Raw genomic sequence first — 16,420 nt, forward strand, 5'->3', positions numbered from 1 at the left:
CACACAGCCGCGGCTTAGGGATGGAATGTGCTGATTGGCTAGACCTGGGTCATGTGGCCACCCCACAGAGCGAAGGGGTGGGGTCGGCCTCCGCTGAAGGAAGGGCTGGTTCAAAGGAAGCTTGGGGTGCTATCACACAAAGCAGAACCAGTGGATGCTGAACAGGCAAAAATAGCAGACGTCCGCTACATCTCATTACTGTTAGCACCTTGTGGTCCTTATTACAATTGTAATTAACTATCACTCCAAATCCTCTACCTGCTACAATCACCTCCCATTTTCCTTTTTTTAAAAAATATTATTATTTGTCTCTGTCAAAAAATAATAATTATTATTATTATATTGTCACCCAGGCTAGAGTGCAGTGGCGCGATCTTGGCTCACTACAACCTCCGCCTTCCGGGTTCAAGCAATTTTCCTGTCTCAGCCTCCTGAGTAGCTGGGATTACAGGCACCCACCACTGTGCCCGGCTAATTTTTGTAGTTTTAGTAGAGACGGGGTTTCACCATGTTAGCCAGGCTGGTCTCAAACCCATGACCTTAAGTGATCCACCCAGCTCCGCCTCCCAAAGTGCTGGGATTACAGGCATGAGCCAACGTGCTCGGCTAATTTTAGTATTTTTAGCAAAGATGGGGTTTTGCCATGTTGACCAGGCTGGTCTTGAATTCCTGACCTCAGGTGATCTGCCCCCCTGGGCCTCCGAAAGTGCTAGGATTACAGGTGTGAGCCACGGTGCCTGGCCCCATTTTCCTTTAACATCAACATTGAATGACTTGAGCCCACATACTAAGAAAAATCAAGGCCTAGTGTGGTAGCTCATGCCTGTAATCCCAGCACTCTGCAAGGCTGTAGTGGGAGGATCACTTGAGGCCAGGAGTTTGAGACTAGTCTGGGCAACATAGCAAGACCCTGTCCCTAAAAATTAAGATATTAGCCAGGCCTGGTGGTGTGTGCCTATAGTCCCAGCTGTCTGAAAGGCTGAGGCAGGAGTGTCAGAGGCATTTGAACCACAGTGACTCCATCTTGAGTAGGGGCTAGGTAAAATAAGACTGAGACCTGCTTGGCTGCATTCCCAGGAGGTTAAGGCATTCTAAGTCACAGGATGAGGCAGGAGGTCGGCACAAGATACAGGTCGTAAAGACCTTGCTGATAGAACAGCTTGTAGGCTGGCCACGGTGGCTCACCCCTGTAATCCAAGCACTTTGGGAGGCCAAGGCGGGCAGATCACCTGGGGTAAGGAGTTTGAGACCAGCCTGACAAACATGGAGAAACCCCATCTCTACTACAAAAATACAAAATTAGCCGGGCGTGGTGGCACATGCCTGTAATTCCAGCTACTTGGGAGGCTGAGGCAGGAGAATCGCTTGAACCTGGGAGGTGGAGGTTGCAGTGAGCCGAGATTGTGCCATTGCGCTCCAGCCTGGGCAACAAGAGAAAAACTCCATCTCAAAACAAAAAACAAAAAACAAAAAACAAAAAAACAAAAAACAGGGCCGGGTGCAGTGGCTCATGCCTGTAATCCCACTTTGGGAGGCCAAGGCAGGTGGATCATGAGGTCAGGAGTTCAAGACTGGCCTGACCAATATGGTGAAACCCCGTCTCTACTAAAAATACAAAAATTAGCTGGGTGTAGTGGCATGCGCCTGTAGTCTCAGCTACTTGGGAGGCGGAGGCAGAAGAATCGCTTGAACCTGGGAGTCAGAGGTTGCAGTGAGCCAAGATTGCACCACTGCACTCCAGCCTGGGCGACAGAGTGAGACTCTGTCTCAAAAAAAAAAAAAAAAAAAAAAAAGCAATAAAAATAAAAAATAAATTAATAATAATAATAAATATTTTCAAAAAGGAAAACCAAGCCCCCTCCACGATGTCTCTGAGGCATCCCAAAATGGGGCTCCCCGTCTCCTGAGTCCACCATGCTCGGCCCACTTCCTGGCTGTCCTTGTCTGCTCTTGGCCTCTGGACCCATTGTCCCCTTTCTTCGCCTCCAAATCAAAACCTCTGTTTTTGTCCATTACACCAAAGCTCCACTAACCCAAGGCTGGGTGAGGAACAGTCTCCTCCCCTCAGTTGCCAGTAAGTACCTCTAAATTACTTTTCTTACACCCACATTTCCACCCTAAACCAGACACTAGATGGGTGTATAGATGTTGACATTTCTGAGAGAGAGAGATGCCCTTTGGTGACTCTCCCATGGTGATGTGACTGTAAGTTGAGTAGTCATCTATGGCTGTGTGTGAGGGGTGTCATGGGGTCTTTGCAATCACTTTGCAAATCACTTCGCCTTGGCCCGCTTAGCTGTGACTGCTGAGGAGTTGGGAACATTTGCATAGACCTCAAGGAGTGTCTTGGGAAAAGAGGAATCAAGGCTCCAACTCCCTTTCCTTCTGAAGTTTAATGTTTTTTATTTTATTTCATTTTATTTTAATTTTTTGAGATGGAGCTTTGCTCTGTCACCCAGGCTGGAATGCAATGGTGTGATCTCGGCTCACTGCAACCTCCACCTCCTGGGTTCAAGTGATTCTACTGCCTCAGTCTCCCCAGTAGCTGGGATTACAGGTGCCTGCCACTATGCCCAGCTAATTTTGTATTTTTAGTAGAGATGAGGCTTCACCATGTTGGCCAGGCTGGTCTTGAACTCCTGACCTCAAGTGATCTTCCCACCTCAGCTTCTCGAAGTGCTGGGATTATAGGTGTGAGTCACTGCAACACTGCAACCGGCCTTGAGGTTTAATGTGTTTTTTTTTTAAATTTATTTTTTATTTTTGAGACAGTTTCACTCTTGTTGCCCAGGCTGGAGTGCAATGGCACGATCTCGGCTCACCACAATCTCCGCCTCCCGGGTTCAAGGGATTCTCTTGCCCCAGTCTCCCGAGTAGCTGGGATTACAGGTGTTAGCCACCATACCGGGCTAATTTTGTATTTTTAGTAGAGACGGGGTTTCGCCATGTTGGCCAGGCTGGTCTAGAACTCCTAACCTCAAGTGATCTGCCCGCCTTGGCCTCCCGAAGTGCTGGGATGACAGGCGTGAGCCACCGCAGTCGACCAGAAGTTTAATGTTATTGGAACCTTTTTGATGGACTGATTAGTCTGGATGGCAGACTATGGACAGGATACCAGCACCCTCAAGAAGGAATGTGACCAATATCAGGGGAGGTGACCAAGGCTAAATTAAAGGACAGAAGGGGCCACAGGGACAGGGCTAGTTATCTTGCAGCGTGTGGGTGAGATTAGAAGCCCTTCCAGTCAAGCCATGGGCATGGCAGGACAAAAGCTTTGTAGCCTGGAGGATGCCTGATATTGTCCAAGTGAATTCAGCGGTGACATGAGTGAATGGCGGAGACAGAAGCCATGGCTGCCGAAAGCCGGGGCCCCCTGGTGGTGAGTCCCGCCACTCTCTGACTCAGTGGGGGATCTGAAGAGGTGATGTTTGTCCACCAAGCTGGGGAACCAGTGATGCTCTTTTGCGTTTGTAGATTTCTCCTCCATCCCTAACAATCCATTAAAGTGGACGACACCTTTATCATGGCAGGGAAGTGGCAGCCATTCTGAAATGACAGAGCTTTCTTTAACATATCCCAAATCAAATACTTGGGTAGGAGTCCTTTCTGCCCCGTAGGGCTTTTTTCTGTTCTTTTTGGCCTCCCTCTCTTTTTATTTCTGCCCCTGCCCCATCATTTCATATATAATTATGTAACTTATAGAATGTCTGTTTTCCTCTTTAGAACAGCAGCCCCCAACCTTTTTGGCACCAGGGACTGGTTTTGTGGAAGACCATTTTTTCCACGGACCGGAGGTGGGGTGGGGTGGGGTGAAGCGAGGATGGGGGTGGAGGGATGGTTTCGGGATGATTCAAGCACGTTACATTTATTGCACACTGTCTTTCTTTCTTTCTTTCTTTCTTTCTTTTTTTGAGACAGAGTTTCGCTCTTGTAGCCCAGGCTGAAGTGCAGTGGCACGATCTTGCCTCACCGCAACCTCCGCCTCCTCGGGTTCAAGCAATTCTTCTGTCTCAGCCTCCTAAGTATCTGGGACTACAGGCTCATGCCACCATGCCTGGCTAATTTTTGTGTTTTTAGTAGAGATGGGGCTTAGTAGAGATGCCTGTAATCCCAGCTACTTGGGAGGCTGAGGCAGGAGAATGGCTTGAACCCAGAGGTGGAGGTTGCAGTGAGCCAAGATCGCGCCACTGCACTCCAGCCTGGGTGACAGAGTGAGACTCCATCTCAAAAAAAAAAAAAAAAAAAAAAAAAGACTGGGTGTGGTGGCTCAAGCCTGTAATCCTCCAGGCTACACTTTGGGAGGCTGAGGTGGGTGGATCACTTGAGGTCAGGAGTTCAAGACCAGCCTGGCCAACATGGTGAAACCTCATCTCTACTAAAAATACAAAAAAATTAGCCGGGCATTGTGGTGTGTGCCTGTAATCCCAGCTACTCAGGAGGCTGAGGCAGGAGAATTGCTTGAACCCGGGAGGTGGAGGTTGCAGTAAGCCAAGATTGAGCCACTGTACTTCATCCTGGGCAACAGAGCAAGACTCCATCTCAAAGGAAAAAAAAAAAAGAAAGAATTAAAAAGGAAAAAAAAGTAAGTCTCAGAGGATGTGACAGGGATTGTGTGTCTTGTTTATTACTGTTTCTTTGGTCCCCAAAATAGTAGCGGGCATGCATTCATTCATTTGACAAGTTGTTATGGAGCTCCCATCACCATACCAGGCCCTGTCCCAGGCGTGGGGGCTGGAGGGAAGTAGCAGTTTGCCAAACACTGCCTCTGCTCTTATGGAACTTCCATTCTAGCGGGGAGAGATGGGTAACAAACAAATACATGGTCCTGCAGGTGGTGATGAGCGCTCAGTGTGCAGCGAAGCAGGCTAAGGAGGGCTTCTCTCCACCTAGGCTGCTCAGGAAGTTTGCTCTGACCCTGAAGGAAGGGCGAGAGGGAGCCCTGGGGGAGTATGAGGCAAAGGTGAAGCCTTCCAGGTGAGCACATTCTCAGCAGGCAGTACAGGGATGAGGCTGGAATGTGCCGGGGTTGAAACTTGACCTCGACATAGGCTCTAGGCCTCCTGTGACCTCTCGGAGCTCGTGGGACCTTGGAGACCACTCTAAGGACTTCAGCTGTGATTCGGGGTGGAACAGGAAGCCATTGTAGGATTCTGAACACAGTGACAGATCTTATCAAAAGGATCTGTCTGGCCGGGCACAGTGGCTCATACCTGTAGTTCTAGCACTTTGGGAGGCCAAAGCAGGAGGATCGCTTGAGCCCAGGAGTTGGAGACCAGCCTGGGCAACATAGTGAGACCCCGTCTCTACAAAAAGTAACAATAAAACTAAAATAGCCCAGAGCAATGGCACATGCCTGTAGTCCTAGCTACTGGGGAAGCTGAGGTGGGAGGATCGTTTGAGCCCAGGAGATTGAGGCTGCAAGTGAGATATGATTAGACCCGGGAGGTGGAGGTTGCAGTAAGCCAAGATTGAGCCACTGTACTCCAGCCTGGGCAACAGAACGAGACCCCAACTCTTGGGGGAAAAAAAAAAAAAAGAAGAAGAAGAGCCTGTAGAGTCTCAGGAGAGGAGACTCCTGCCCTTGGCCAGGAAGGCTACGTCCAGGGGCAGTAATGCAGGCGATGGGCAGTTGCTGCCTTGGGATGTGTCTGTATTTGAAGGCAGAGCCAACAAAGCTGCTCTGTTGTCACAAGCAGGTAATTAACAAATATTTGTTTGAATGCGTGTTGAATCATGAAACTCCCTACAGCCCACTGAAGCTCCCCCTCCTTCAGAACATCCACCTCGCCTGTTGCTGGAGTCTACACCTGCAACCAGCCCTTTTAGCTTCCTCCTGTCCCTTGCTCTGGCCTCACCTTCAGGGAGCATCTGTGGGCTCCTCCAAACTCGATGAGTCTCCCAGTTCCATGCTCTCACTGAACCCAGCTTGCTGTTTGGGCAATGTCTGCCTTCATCATTAGATCACCAGCTGCCCAAGGGCAGGGGCCCTGTCTGTCCTGCTCAATGCTGTGTCCCCAGCCCCTAGGAGGAATCCCGGTAAACAAAAGGTGCTCAGTAAAAAGACGCTGAGTGGTGAACTGGCCTGCACCATCCCTCTGGGCTTTTGCCTCTATTTTCTGGCTAGGCAGAAGGGCTACAAGCTGAACTCCAGGCAAGGGACAACTGCCTGCCCCTTGTCCCAGAATCTGGGTCCTGTTCCCCTCACCCTCAAGCTCTGAGAGGTCACAGGAGTCCTAGAGCCTATGTCAAAGTCAAGTTTTCTTTTCTTTTTTTTTGAGATGGAGCTTTGCTCTTGTTGCCCAGGCTGGAGTACAATGGCACGATCTCGGCTCACTGCAACCTCCGCCTACCGGGTTCAAGACCTCCTGCCTCAGTCTCCCAAGTAGCTGGGATTACAGGCGTGTGCTACCGCGCCCAGCTAATTTCGCATTTTTAGTAGAGACGGGGTTTCACTATGTTGGCCGGGCTGGTCTTGAACTCCTGACCTCAGGTGATCCGCCCGCCTCGGCCTCCCAAAGTGCTGGGATTATAGATGTGAGCCACTGTGCCCAGCCCAAGTTTTCATTTTCTAGAGTACCTGTGTGGCCCCACCCCCACCGCCCTCTCCACCCCCACTGCCCTCTCTACCCCCACTGCCCTCTCCACCCCCACTGCCCTCTCCACCCCCACCGCCCTCTCCACCCAAACCTGTGAAAAGACAGCCACCCAGTGGTCATTTTTCTAAACTTTTGTTTATTTTTATAGCAATCGTCATGTTTAGAGAAGTAAATAACACATTTAAAAACCTTCTCAGGGCCAAAGGATGCCAGAGTATTTACAAACACATGGGGGAAGGGCGGCAAGACATGAGGGGCTGGGGCTCTGGGGCTAGGACTCCATCCAGGACCCTGCCCCAGGCCCTGAGCCAAGCATGGACGCTGATGCCAGCCACCAGGACTGTCCCACCAGTCACAGCGTGGGCTCAGGGAACATTTGGGCAGCCATGGGGCTCTGTTCAGTGGGCCTGGTAGAGACCCTCTGGTCGACCTGTGGCCCCGCCTCCCACCCAGGGGGCTCCCCGCACCCCACAGGCCAGCTCAGAGGGGTCTCTGGGAAGCACCGAAGGACGGGGGCCAGTGTGGGGGACACGGGGTCTGGGACAGAGGCCAGGATGCCCTGGCCTGCCTGGCGTGGGACAGAGACACGCACACACACACACGCACACACACATACACACTGTACCTTCACAGAAGAATCGCAACAGGGGAGATTTTTTTGTGTGTGAGTTTTTTTTTTTTTTCTTCTAAGTCTTCATGTCTACAGTGTTATTTTTTGCTATTATTTTTTGTTTCTTCGACAGTGACATAAACTGAGGTAAACATCTGTGACCAACACCTCTCCTAAGGGGCAAAGGGTCCCAGCCCAACCAGCAGAGGAGGTGGCAGCACCAGGGCCCCAACCTGGTGTTCCGGTTCTGCTTTGAGGTCAGGCTGGTGGCTGGCCCTCTGGGTGCCTCTGGGAATGAGGGGGCTGGGCTACATAACTACGGTCCCCTCCCAACTCTAACATACTAGATACTACAACGGCTGAGGGAAACTCCCGAACAGGATCTTAACAGAGAGAGAGAGAGAGAAAGAGAGAGAGAGAGCACGGCAAGGGACGTCTACTGTGGAATCTCGATTCCTTGTTATTGCAGGAGAGATCAGGATGTCGCGAGGCCTAAGGCAAAAGGAGAAGTCGCGGCTGGGAGAGGCAGCCCCGATGGGCTCCAGGTGGGCCGGGGGCAGTGATGGGGGCCTTCTCTGAGACCTGGCCCTTGGAGGGAGTGGGGGTTTGCTACTTACCTGGCATGTAGAGGGCCCATACCCACTGGGGAGGTGGGGTCTGGAGAGGAGTGGGCACAGCGGGGAGAGCGGGGCCAGGCCCTGGGGCCACCCCACAGTTTGTAAACTGGACCCGGGCAGGGCAGGGGACCTATAGCCCTTTTTCAAGGTGGGAATGAGTGGGGAGTGGGGGCATCAGCCAGAAAGTGCTCAGAGTTCACTCTGGCCAGCCTGGCCCATCAAAGAGCCCCTCAAATGGCCCAGAACCCCAGGAGGGACCCTGGCAGGGGTGACCTGGGGCAGAGGGCCAGGCACAGGGACAGCCTCACCCATGTGGAGCTTATTGCGGGGGTCCCAGGCCTCCCCAGAGAGGGGCAGGGAGTCAGGAGGGAGCACTGGGGGAGGCAGGGGTCTGTTGTTTCTGTCTTGCTGCCTGGGGGCCTGAACCAACCTGCAGGGGCCTCCTTTCGGGATTCCCTGAGGGGTGTGGTGCAAGGCAGGCCTGGGAGCCCTGGGACAGCTGCCTGGGAGCACCAGGGTGGTGGGGGCGTGGCTGAGGTGTCTGGATGCACAGTCACTGAATGCATAGGAGGACACCCACGTGTCTGCACCCTATGCGTGTGCACACACACCTAGTCACACACTCGCCCCCTCGCTTCCACCGCCCCCGTTCTCACACCCACACATGCAGGTCCTACGCCCTGCACACTCCAGTGCCAGAAATGTGGGAGACGTGAGGATGGGGTCTTGGAGGTTGGCATGTTTGACCCCAAGAAACCTAGGAGAAATTTCCAGCACGAACCAGCTCGCCACCTGCTGGAAGCCCAGGCTACTACGTCTAGGCTGGTGCGGTAAGGGCTGGGAGGACCTGGCAGAGGTCCCTGGGCCTAGGACGGTGCGGCCGGCAGGGGGAGCTGGGCCCTGCCCTCAGCTCCACACTCACTCCCCTGCCCTAAGGATGCGGGGGCAGCTGAGACTCCCGCCCTGTGAGCCCTTCTATCCCCAGAAGTTGTCAGGACAACCCCTTGTGGTTGGGGGGAGGGGCGGGGAGAGAGCTCCACTTCCCGGCCAGTGCCAAGCTGCCCTCCCTCCTGGGCTGTGATTTCATTCGTGCAATGGGAGTGCGCAGGAGTCACTGGTTTCTCGGGGCCTGTCCCGCACATATACGCACTTATGCGACACCCAGACATTTGCTACATTTTCCAGGGGCTTGGCCTCTCCCCTCCAGCCTCTAGGAGAAGGGAGGGCAGGACACAGCTGCCCTCCGCTCACTGCCCTGATCCCAGCCAGTACCCAGGAGCCTTAAGTCCCCTCTCTGCCCAACACTTCAGTCCCTTTCTGTACCCAGGGTGTGGAGGGGGCAGAGTGGGATGGCCAGGAGGAGGGGATCTGGGGTGGGACCGCAGGATGATCTGCCAGTGGGTATGGAGGGCCAGGAGCAACGAGTCCGGGTTCCAGGGCTCAGGGAGGCATCTGGGAGTGTGGACCGAAAGCTCCCTTGCTCCTGGCGTGCGTGTGTGTGTGTGTGTGTGTGTGTGTGTGTGTGTGTGTGTGTGTGTTGGGGGGGGCTCCGAACTCTCGGGTCTGTGGGGCTTGGCTCCTCTGGGCCAAGTCCCCGCTCACCAGGCCGCGCTAGGGGTCTTTGGTAGCCCCCTCACCAGCCCGCCGGGGACGGACCGGGTGCCGGGCCGCGTCCTGCCTAGTCTACCGCTGCGCCCCCTGTCCCGCGGCGAGGTGGCTCCATTCCCCACCGCCGCACCGGGCACCGGCTGGGGCGGGCCCGGGCGGCTACCCGGTCCGAGGGCGGCGGAGGCGACTCAGACGCAGATCTCGATGGCCGTGGCCAGCACCACCTGCCCTTTGCTCTTGTCCGCGCGGCCGTCGGTCCGGCCGGGGGGCCCCGGGGGGGCCAGGCCGGGCTCGGGCACCGGCACTGGCACGGGCACCGGCACCGGCACGGGCACGGGCACGGGCACCGACCCGACCGCGGTGGGCGCGGGCCGGGAGCCGCTGCCGCTCTCGGTCAGCACCGTCCGCTTGAGCGGCCCGGGCGCCTCGAGGCGCAGTGGCCCGGCGGCGGGCGGGCGGTCCCCTGGGGGCTTGCGCGCGCGGTGCGAGGGCCGGCGGCGCAGCTCTGACGTGAGCTCATGCTTGAGGAAGCGGAACACCTCCTTGGCCGGGCCGCGGCGCTCGGGCTCCAGGGCCAGCAGGCGCTGGAACATGCGCAGCGCGGGCTCGGTGAAGCGGCGCCACTGCGAAGGCAGACCCGGCAGGCGGCCCCGCTGCCAGCGCACGAACTCCTCAAAGAAGGCATCGGCGCCCGACGCCGCCTCCCACGGGAAGTTGCCGGTGAGCACACAGAAGATGAGCACGCCGAAGGCCCACACGTCCACGCCCGTGTCCACCGCCAGCCCGTCGGCGCGGCCTGCCTGGCACACCTCGGGCGCCGTGTAAGGGATGGTGCCACTCACGCGCTTGACGCGGCAGCCCACGCGGCGCGTCATGCCGAAGTCGGCCAGCTTCACGCGGCGGCACTCGCGGTCGAACAGCAGCACATTCTCGGGCTTGATGTCGCGGTGCACCAGCTGCCGCCCGTGCATGAAGTCCAGGGCCAGGCCCAGCTGCTGCACACATCGTTTCACCGTGTCCTCCGGGAGCCCCACCTGCGGGCGGCCGGGGGGAGCCGCGCTCGGTTTCCAGCTCTCCCGCGCCCACCCCGCCGCCCTCCCCTCCAGCTCCCTCTCTAGCAAGGCAGTTTTCGCCTCCCACCCTGTCCCCAGTAACTGGAGCGACCGCGCAGACGCGAGCCTGCTGCGGCCCGGGTGCTGCTGAGCGCCCTTTCCCTCGCTGTCTCATCCAATCCTCTTAGTGCCTGCTATGCCTGCTTCTCCTATGGGGACATCGGGGCCCTCCAGGAGAAAATTGACGAGGGGGTCCGCGGCCACCTCCACTTGCTGTCATTTTGCCCTGCCTGCTAGATACTTATCTCGTCGGTCTCCCCCAACTAGAACGGGGCTCTCTGAGCTTCCTGTCTTGTTCCTTGCTGTGTCCGTGCATCTTTGTCCCCAGATTCTGGCATGTAGTAGGTGCTCAGCAAAGAAGGAGGACCTACTCCAAAGGTCTCATCACTCAGCCAGCAAGCGGCAGGGCAGATTTAAAGTTAGTGCCTGAACCCTCCCCCACCCTCCTGGCTCCAGGGTCGCTTCCTCTGAGGGCCCCTTCTCAGGTGGATCTGACACCTCTCCTCTTGTGCAGCCCCAGGGGAGGGCGCAGTAAGACTTCATCCCATCATTGTCACTGTCCCTTTCAGGGGCTCATCTCCATCTGTTATTTTCTGACCCACTGTGGAGTGTCAGTTTCCCACTAGAACAGGGACTTTTGTCTTCCTTACTGCACATCCCCTGCTCCCCGAATGGTAACTGACATACAGCAGGCGCCCAGTAAATACTTGCTGATTAAATGGTCTGACTCCACTCCCGCTCTCATACTCTGGGACCCTGAAGAGTGTGACCCTCTCCCAGAGTCCTCTCTGGGACCCTCTCCCCGCCCTACGCCACCATGCCGAGTACCTGGGGAGGGATGATGTCAAATAGGTCCCCAGCAGGTGCGTACTCCTGGGCAAAGACATAGCAGTCCTCTGTCTCAAAGACCACGTCAAAGACCTTGATGATGAAGGGGCTGGAGGAGAGGCTGTTGGTGATGCTCACCTCCCGCAGGAAGTTCTTCAGCTTGGTTTTGCTCTTGTTCACAAACTTCAGTGCCATTTTTGTGCCTGATGGGAGCAACAGCAACAGGGTTGAAGCCCCCTCTCCCAGTGCCTCCGTGCTGGATGCACCCGTGCCTGTCTCTGGAACAAGGTGCAGCAGGGTCCCCAGAAGGCATGACTATCCTCATCTCACGGATGGGAACAGACCCAGCGAGAGGAAAGGACTTGCCTAAAGCTACGCAGGCAGGGTCAACCTGGGCCTTCTACACCCAGTCTGCAGCCCTCCAGGAGGAGGGGGCGAAGGGGCGAGGGGGCCTGTGGCACCCTCCACTTCTCTCATTTTGTCCTGCCTGCCATATGCTTATTTATCTTGTCGGTCTACCCCAGCTAGAATGGGTCTCCATAAGCTTCCTGTCTTGCTAAATGGATGAATGAATAAGAAATGAGACACTGCAAGGCACATGTCCACAACTCTGTGCCTGGGCAAGCATCTGTGCCCATCTGGCACATAGCTGTGTGGTACACACATGTGTGTCCACGGAGCATTTACACATCACAGGCCCTGCCTTCAGCACTGCACATTCACAACTCACACTTCATTATGACTGTATGAGTTGTGCACTACTGTTACCCTGTTTTACAGAGAGGTACAGAGAGGTGAAGTCACTTGCCCAAGATCACACAGTAAGCAAATAACAAAGCTCAGGTGACTCCATGTTAGGTGCTCTTCCTGCTGCCCTCAGTTAGCACAAAGCCCCTGGACCCAGGCGTGTGCAGCTGTGGGAGCTCATGCAGCCCCAGCCCCTGGCTGACTGGGTGGCATGGCTGTGACCTACGGTGTGGGAGAGGTATCAAGCTCAGTGACTAAGCAACAAGGCTCTGGAGATGACTCCTGGGGTCTCGTTTTGGTTCACAGCCTCTGTAGCTGCAGGGCATTGGATATGTGGCTGAAATGGCCTAGGTCTCCCTGTCCTCACCTGAGAGATGGCGATGGCCATACTGACCTCACAGGTCCTTCCACCACCCATTAAGTGTGGCACCCTGGTCCTGAGGAACTGCCCTCACTCTCTGTCCACCTCCCTGGGGCCAGCTATCCCTGAGACACTGGTGATACCCAGACACAGCTGGCAGCCCTGCCCTCTCCAGAGGCTCCTGACACAGCCCCTTGGCTGTCTCAAAGGCACCCCAGATGGCCCCGGAGCAGCCCATCCTGTACCCTGGCCACTCTGCCCCGGATTCCTCCCTTGCCCCATCTGCCCGGTCTCCTCCCCCGTGGGCTGCCTCAGGCCTCATCCTCTCCATCTGGCCCCTGACCCTGCCTCCTTGCTTCCACAAAGCACCAGAGAGCCGCGGCCCAGCTGGAAGGTTACGTCCCCCTACCCCGACCTCCCAGCCCTGCCCCACCCCAACCTCCCAGCCCTGCCCCACCTCAACCTCCCAGTCCTGCCACGCTGCACTTGCTCACCTGTGCCCTTGTAGACCACCAGGTCAACCTTCCCGTAGGTGCCTTTGCCCAGCTCCCGGACTAGTTCGTAGTGCTTGGTGACATCGCTGGCAGCCAGTGTGCGGAGAGTCAGGGCCTGCATGTCTTCAGTGAGAAGGGGCACGCCGGCACCAGGCCCAGGGGCAGCCCCTGGCCCACAGCAGGTCAGGGAGCGGGGCGGCTCAGGCTCTGGGCAGCCCATGCTCATCTTCTCCCTGTTGGGTAGGGGTGGTGAGCATGAAGTGTGACATCAGGCAAGGGTCCCCTCCTCCAGCCCCTCTGCCCTCCCCAGAACCCAGAAAACTTGAGGATGGGCCTGGATGCCAGGCCCAAGATAACCACAAGGGGGCGACAAGCATCTTGGTCGCGTCGCCTTCCCCAAAGCCTCAGGGGCCAGCCTGACTCAGCTCCCTGAAGACCGTCACTGCTCGACCCTGTGCTTGGTGGCACCAGCCCCTCTGCCTCATGCTGCCACCCGCACACAGTGTCAGGCAAGGCCCCTGTTTATGTCACACAGACACAGCCAGATACCGAGTTCACACGGGTACTCCCATTCACAAGCGTTGGTTTTGTTTATTTGGATTGTAGAGAGGGGGTCCCACTGTGTGGCCCAGGCTGGTCTCCAAATCCTGGCCTCAAGTGATCCCTCTGCCTGTCCCTCCCAAAGTGCTGGGATTACAGACATGAGCTACTGCACCCGGCTTGTTTATATTTTTATTTCTGAGACAGTGTCTTGCTCTGTCACTCAGGCTGGAGTGCAGTGGCACGATCACAGCTCACTGCAGCTCGACCTCCCAGGCTTAAGCTATCCTCCTATCTCAGCCTCCTGAGTAGACTGGACTACAGGCATGCGCCACCACACCTGGCTAATTTTCATTTATTTATTTAATTTTAATTTTTAATTTTTAGGTATGGGGTACATGTGCAGGATGTGCAGGTTTGTTACACAGGTAAATGTGTGCCATGGTAGTTTGCTGCACCTATTACGCCTGACTAATTTTTAATTTTTTCTTTGTAGAGTTGGGGTCTCACTATGTTGCCCAGGCTGGTCTAGAACTCCTGGCCTCAAGTGATCCTTCCACCTCAGCCTCCCAAAGCACTAGGATTACCAGCATGAGCCACCGTGCCCAGCTTATTCACAAGTACTGACGAAGCACCTGCTGTTCCCCAGGGCTCTCCAAAGCCCGGAGTACACAGCATGAAACGAACACCTAGGATTCCCTGCCCCATGGGGCTTACACCCCAGGGGGAGAAGGGCAGTAGACACAGTGATCACACCAGTTGTATATTATGATGGAAAGTGATATGGGCTCTCCATAAGGTAGGAGGTGGGGAAGAGGTCTGAGGGCCATGATTGCAGCATCACATATCTTGGCCATGTGGTCTCAGGCCAAACTGGCAGGATGGTATAGATGTGGCCACACCATCCCACCACACACATGGCCACACATCAGCACAGCCTGGCAGTGCCTCCCCCACTGCAGACGACCTCACCACCCAACTAATGAACACTGCGCCCGGCTGACCTGACTTTTTAAAAAATTGTATTTAGGCTGGGCGTGGTGGCTCACACCTATAATCCCAGCACTTTGGGAGGCCAAGGCAGGCGGATCACTAGAGGTCAGGCGTTCGAGACCAGATTGGTCAATGTGGTGGAACTCTGGGAGGCCAAGGCAGGCGGATCACTAGAGGTCAGGCGTTCGAGACCAGATTGGTCAATGTGGTGGAACTCTGTCTCTACTAAAAATACGAAAATTAGCTGGGCATGGTGGTACACGCCTGTATCCCAGCTACTTGGGAGGCTGAGGCAGGAGAACTGCTTGAACCCTGGAGGCGGAGGCTGCAGTGAGCAGAGATTGCGCCACTGCACTCCACCCTGGGAGACAGAACAAGACTCTCTCTCAAAAAAGAAAAAAAAAATTGTATTTGTATTGAGACAGGGTCTTGCTCTGTTGCCCAGGCTGGAGTGCAGCAGGGTGATCATAGCTCACTACAGCCTTGAACTCTTGGGCTCAAGGGATCCTCCTGCCTCAGCCTCCTGAGTAGCTGGGACTGCAAGCATGCACCACCACATCTGGCTAATGTTTAAATTTTTTGTAGAGATGGGGTCTTGCTATTTTTCCAGGCTGGTCTCAAACTCCTGAGATCAAGCGATCCTTCCACCTTAGCCTCCCAAAGTGCTGGGACTACAGCGTGAGCCACCACGTTGGGCTGAGACCTGACTTGTCACGTGGGTGACAGTGAACTAACTCTCCGCCCGTGGCCTTCATTTCTTTATTTCCCCTTATCTCATGTCATTTTTCTGGTTTTATTGAGGTATATTTAGTGTTCAAAAAACTACACGTTTGAAGTGTACAGTGTGATGATTCTGACATATGTATACATCCCTGCCGCCGAGACCATGAACACATCCATTACCCCAAAGTTTCCTTTTGCCCCTTTCTAAAACCCCATCCCTCTCTGCCCCTATCTTCCAGGCAACCACTCTGGGCGTTCATTTCTCATCTGTAAATGGAGAGGGGTTGACTAGGGCGAACGAGCCTTTTCCAGGCGCAGGCACACATGAGTATGTGTCTGTGTGTGCACCAGCAAGAGAGGCCAGGGCTGTCTCCTTTAGAAGCTGCCACCAGCTTCCAGCCCGAGCACCTGCTTCCCAGTGCAGCCTCCCTCCCTGCACTCCCTTCTCCCTCTTTTTCCTTTCTTTCTTTTTTTTTTTTTTGAGACGGAGTTTCTCTCTTGTTGCCCGGGCTGGAGTGCAGTGGCATGATCTTGGCTCACTGCAACCTCTGCCTCTTGGGTTCAAGCGATTCTCCCACCTTAGCCTCCCAAGTAGCTGGGATTACAGGTGTGTGCCACCATGCCTGGCTAATTTTTGCATGTTTATTAGAGATGGGGTTTCACCATGTTGGCCAGGCTGATCTCGAACTCCTGACCTCAGGTGATCCACCCGCCTCGGCCTCCCAAAGTGCTGGGATTACAGGCGTGAGCCACTGCACCCAGCCCCTTCTCCCTGTAATCCCAGACATGTCACTCCAGCGTCCCTAGCCTGCCCCTAAGCACCCCTGCACCCTGAAGAACAACGACCACAGCTCCATCTGGGAGAAGGCACAGATGTAGAGCCAGACAGCCTGGGTCTGAGTCCCAACTCTGTCACTTGCTAGCTGAATGTCCTTGGACAAGTTACTTCCTTTCTCTGTGCCTCAGTTTTCTCATCTATACAAAGGATGTAATAATAGTGCATTGGGCCAGGCAAAGTACCTCACATCTGTGATCCCAGCACTCTGGGAGGCCAAGGCGAGAGGATTGCTTGAGGCCAGGAGTGTGAGACTGGCCTGAGCAAGACTCTGTCTCCACAAAAATTTAAAAAAAAAAAAAAAAAGTTAGCTGGGTTTAGTGGTGCACACTTGTGGTCCCAGCTACTCAGGAGGC

General features: G+C 55.1%; 2 protein-coding genes across 4 annotated transcripts in view; both read right to left on the reverse strand.

Annotated features, from left to right (window-relative positions):
• TUFM (Tu translation elongation factor, mitochondrial) overlaps positions 1–16,420 on the reverse strand; it is a 250,029-nt gene that overhangs the window by 208,601 nt on the left and 25,008 nt on the right. The window lies entirely within an intron of this gene.
• SBK1 (SH3 domain binding kinase 1) overlaps positions 9,579–16,420 on the reverse strand; it is a 63,858-nt gene continuing 57,016 nt past the window's right edge. For 2 of the 3 annotated variants that reach the window (XM_050773952.1, XM_050773951.1), the window contains 3 exons: positions 12,974–13,206; positions 11,372–11,574; positions 9,579–10,465 (listed from right to left, as the gene is read on the reverse strand). In XM_050773952.1, the coding sequence (XP_050629909.1) occupies positions 9,620–10,465; positions 11,372–11,574; positions 12,974–13,199 (1,275 nt within the window). In that variant the 5' untranslated portion in view covers positions 13,200–13,206 and the 3' untranslated portion in view covers positions 9,579–9,619. The remainder of the gene's footprint in view (positions 10,466–11,371; positions 11,575–12,973; positions 13,207–16,420) is intronic. The other variant, XM_050773950.1, reaches the window with a different exon arrangement.

The sequence above is a fragment of the Macaca thibetana genome, chromosome 20 (assembly GCF_024542745.1).
Source record: "Macaca thibetana thibetana isolate TM-01 chromosome 20, ASM2454274v1, whole genome shotgun sequence".
NCBI lineage: Eukaryota > Metazoa > Chordata > Mammalia > Primates > Cercopithecidae > Macaca > Macaca thibetana.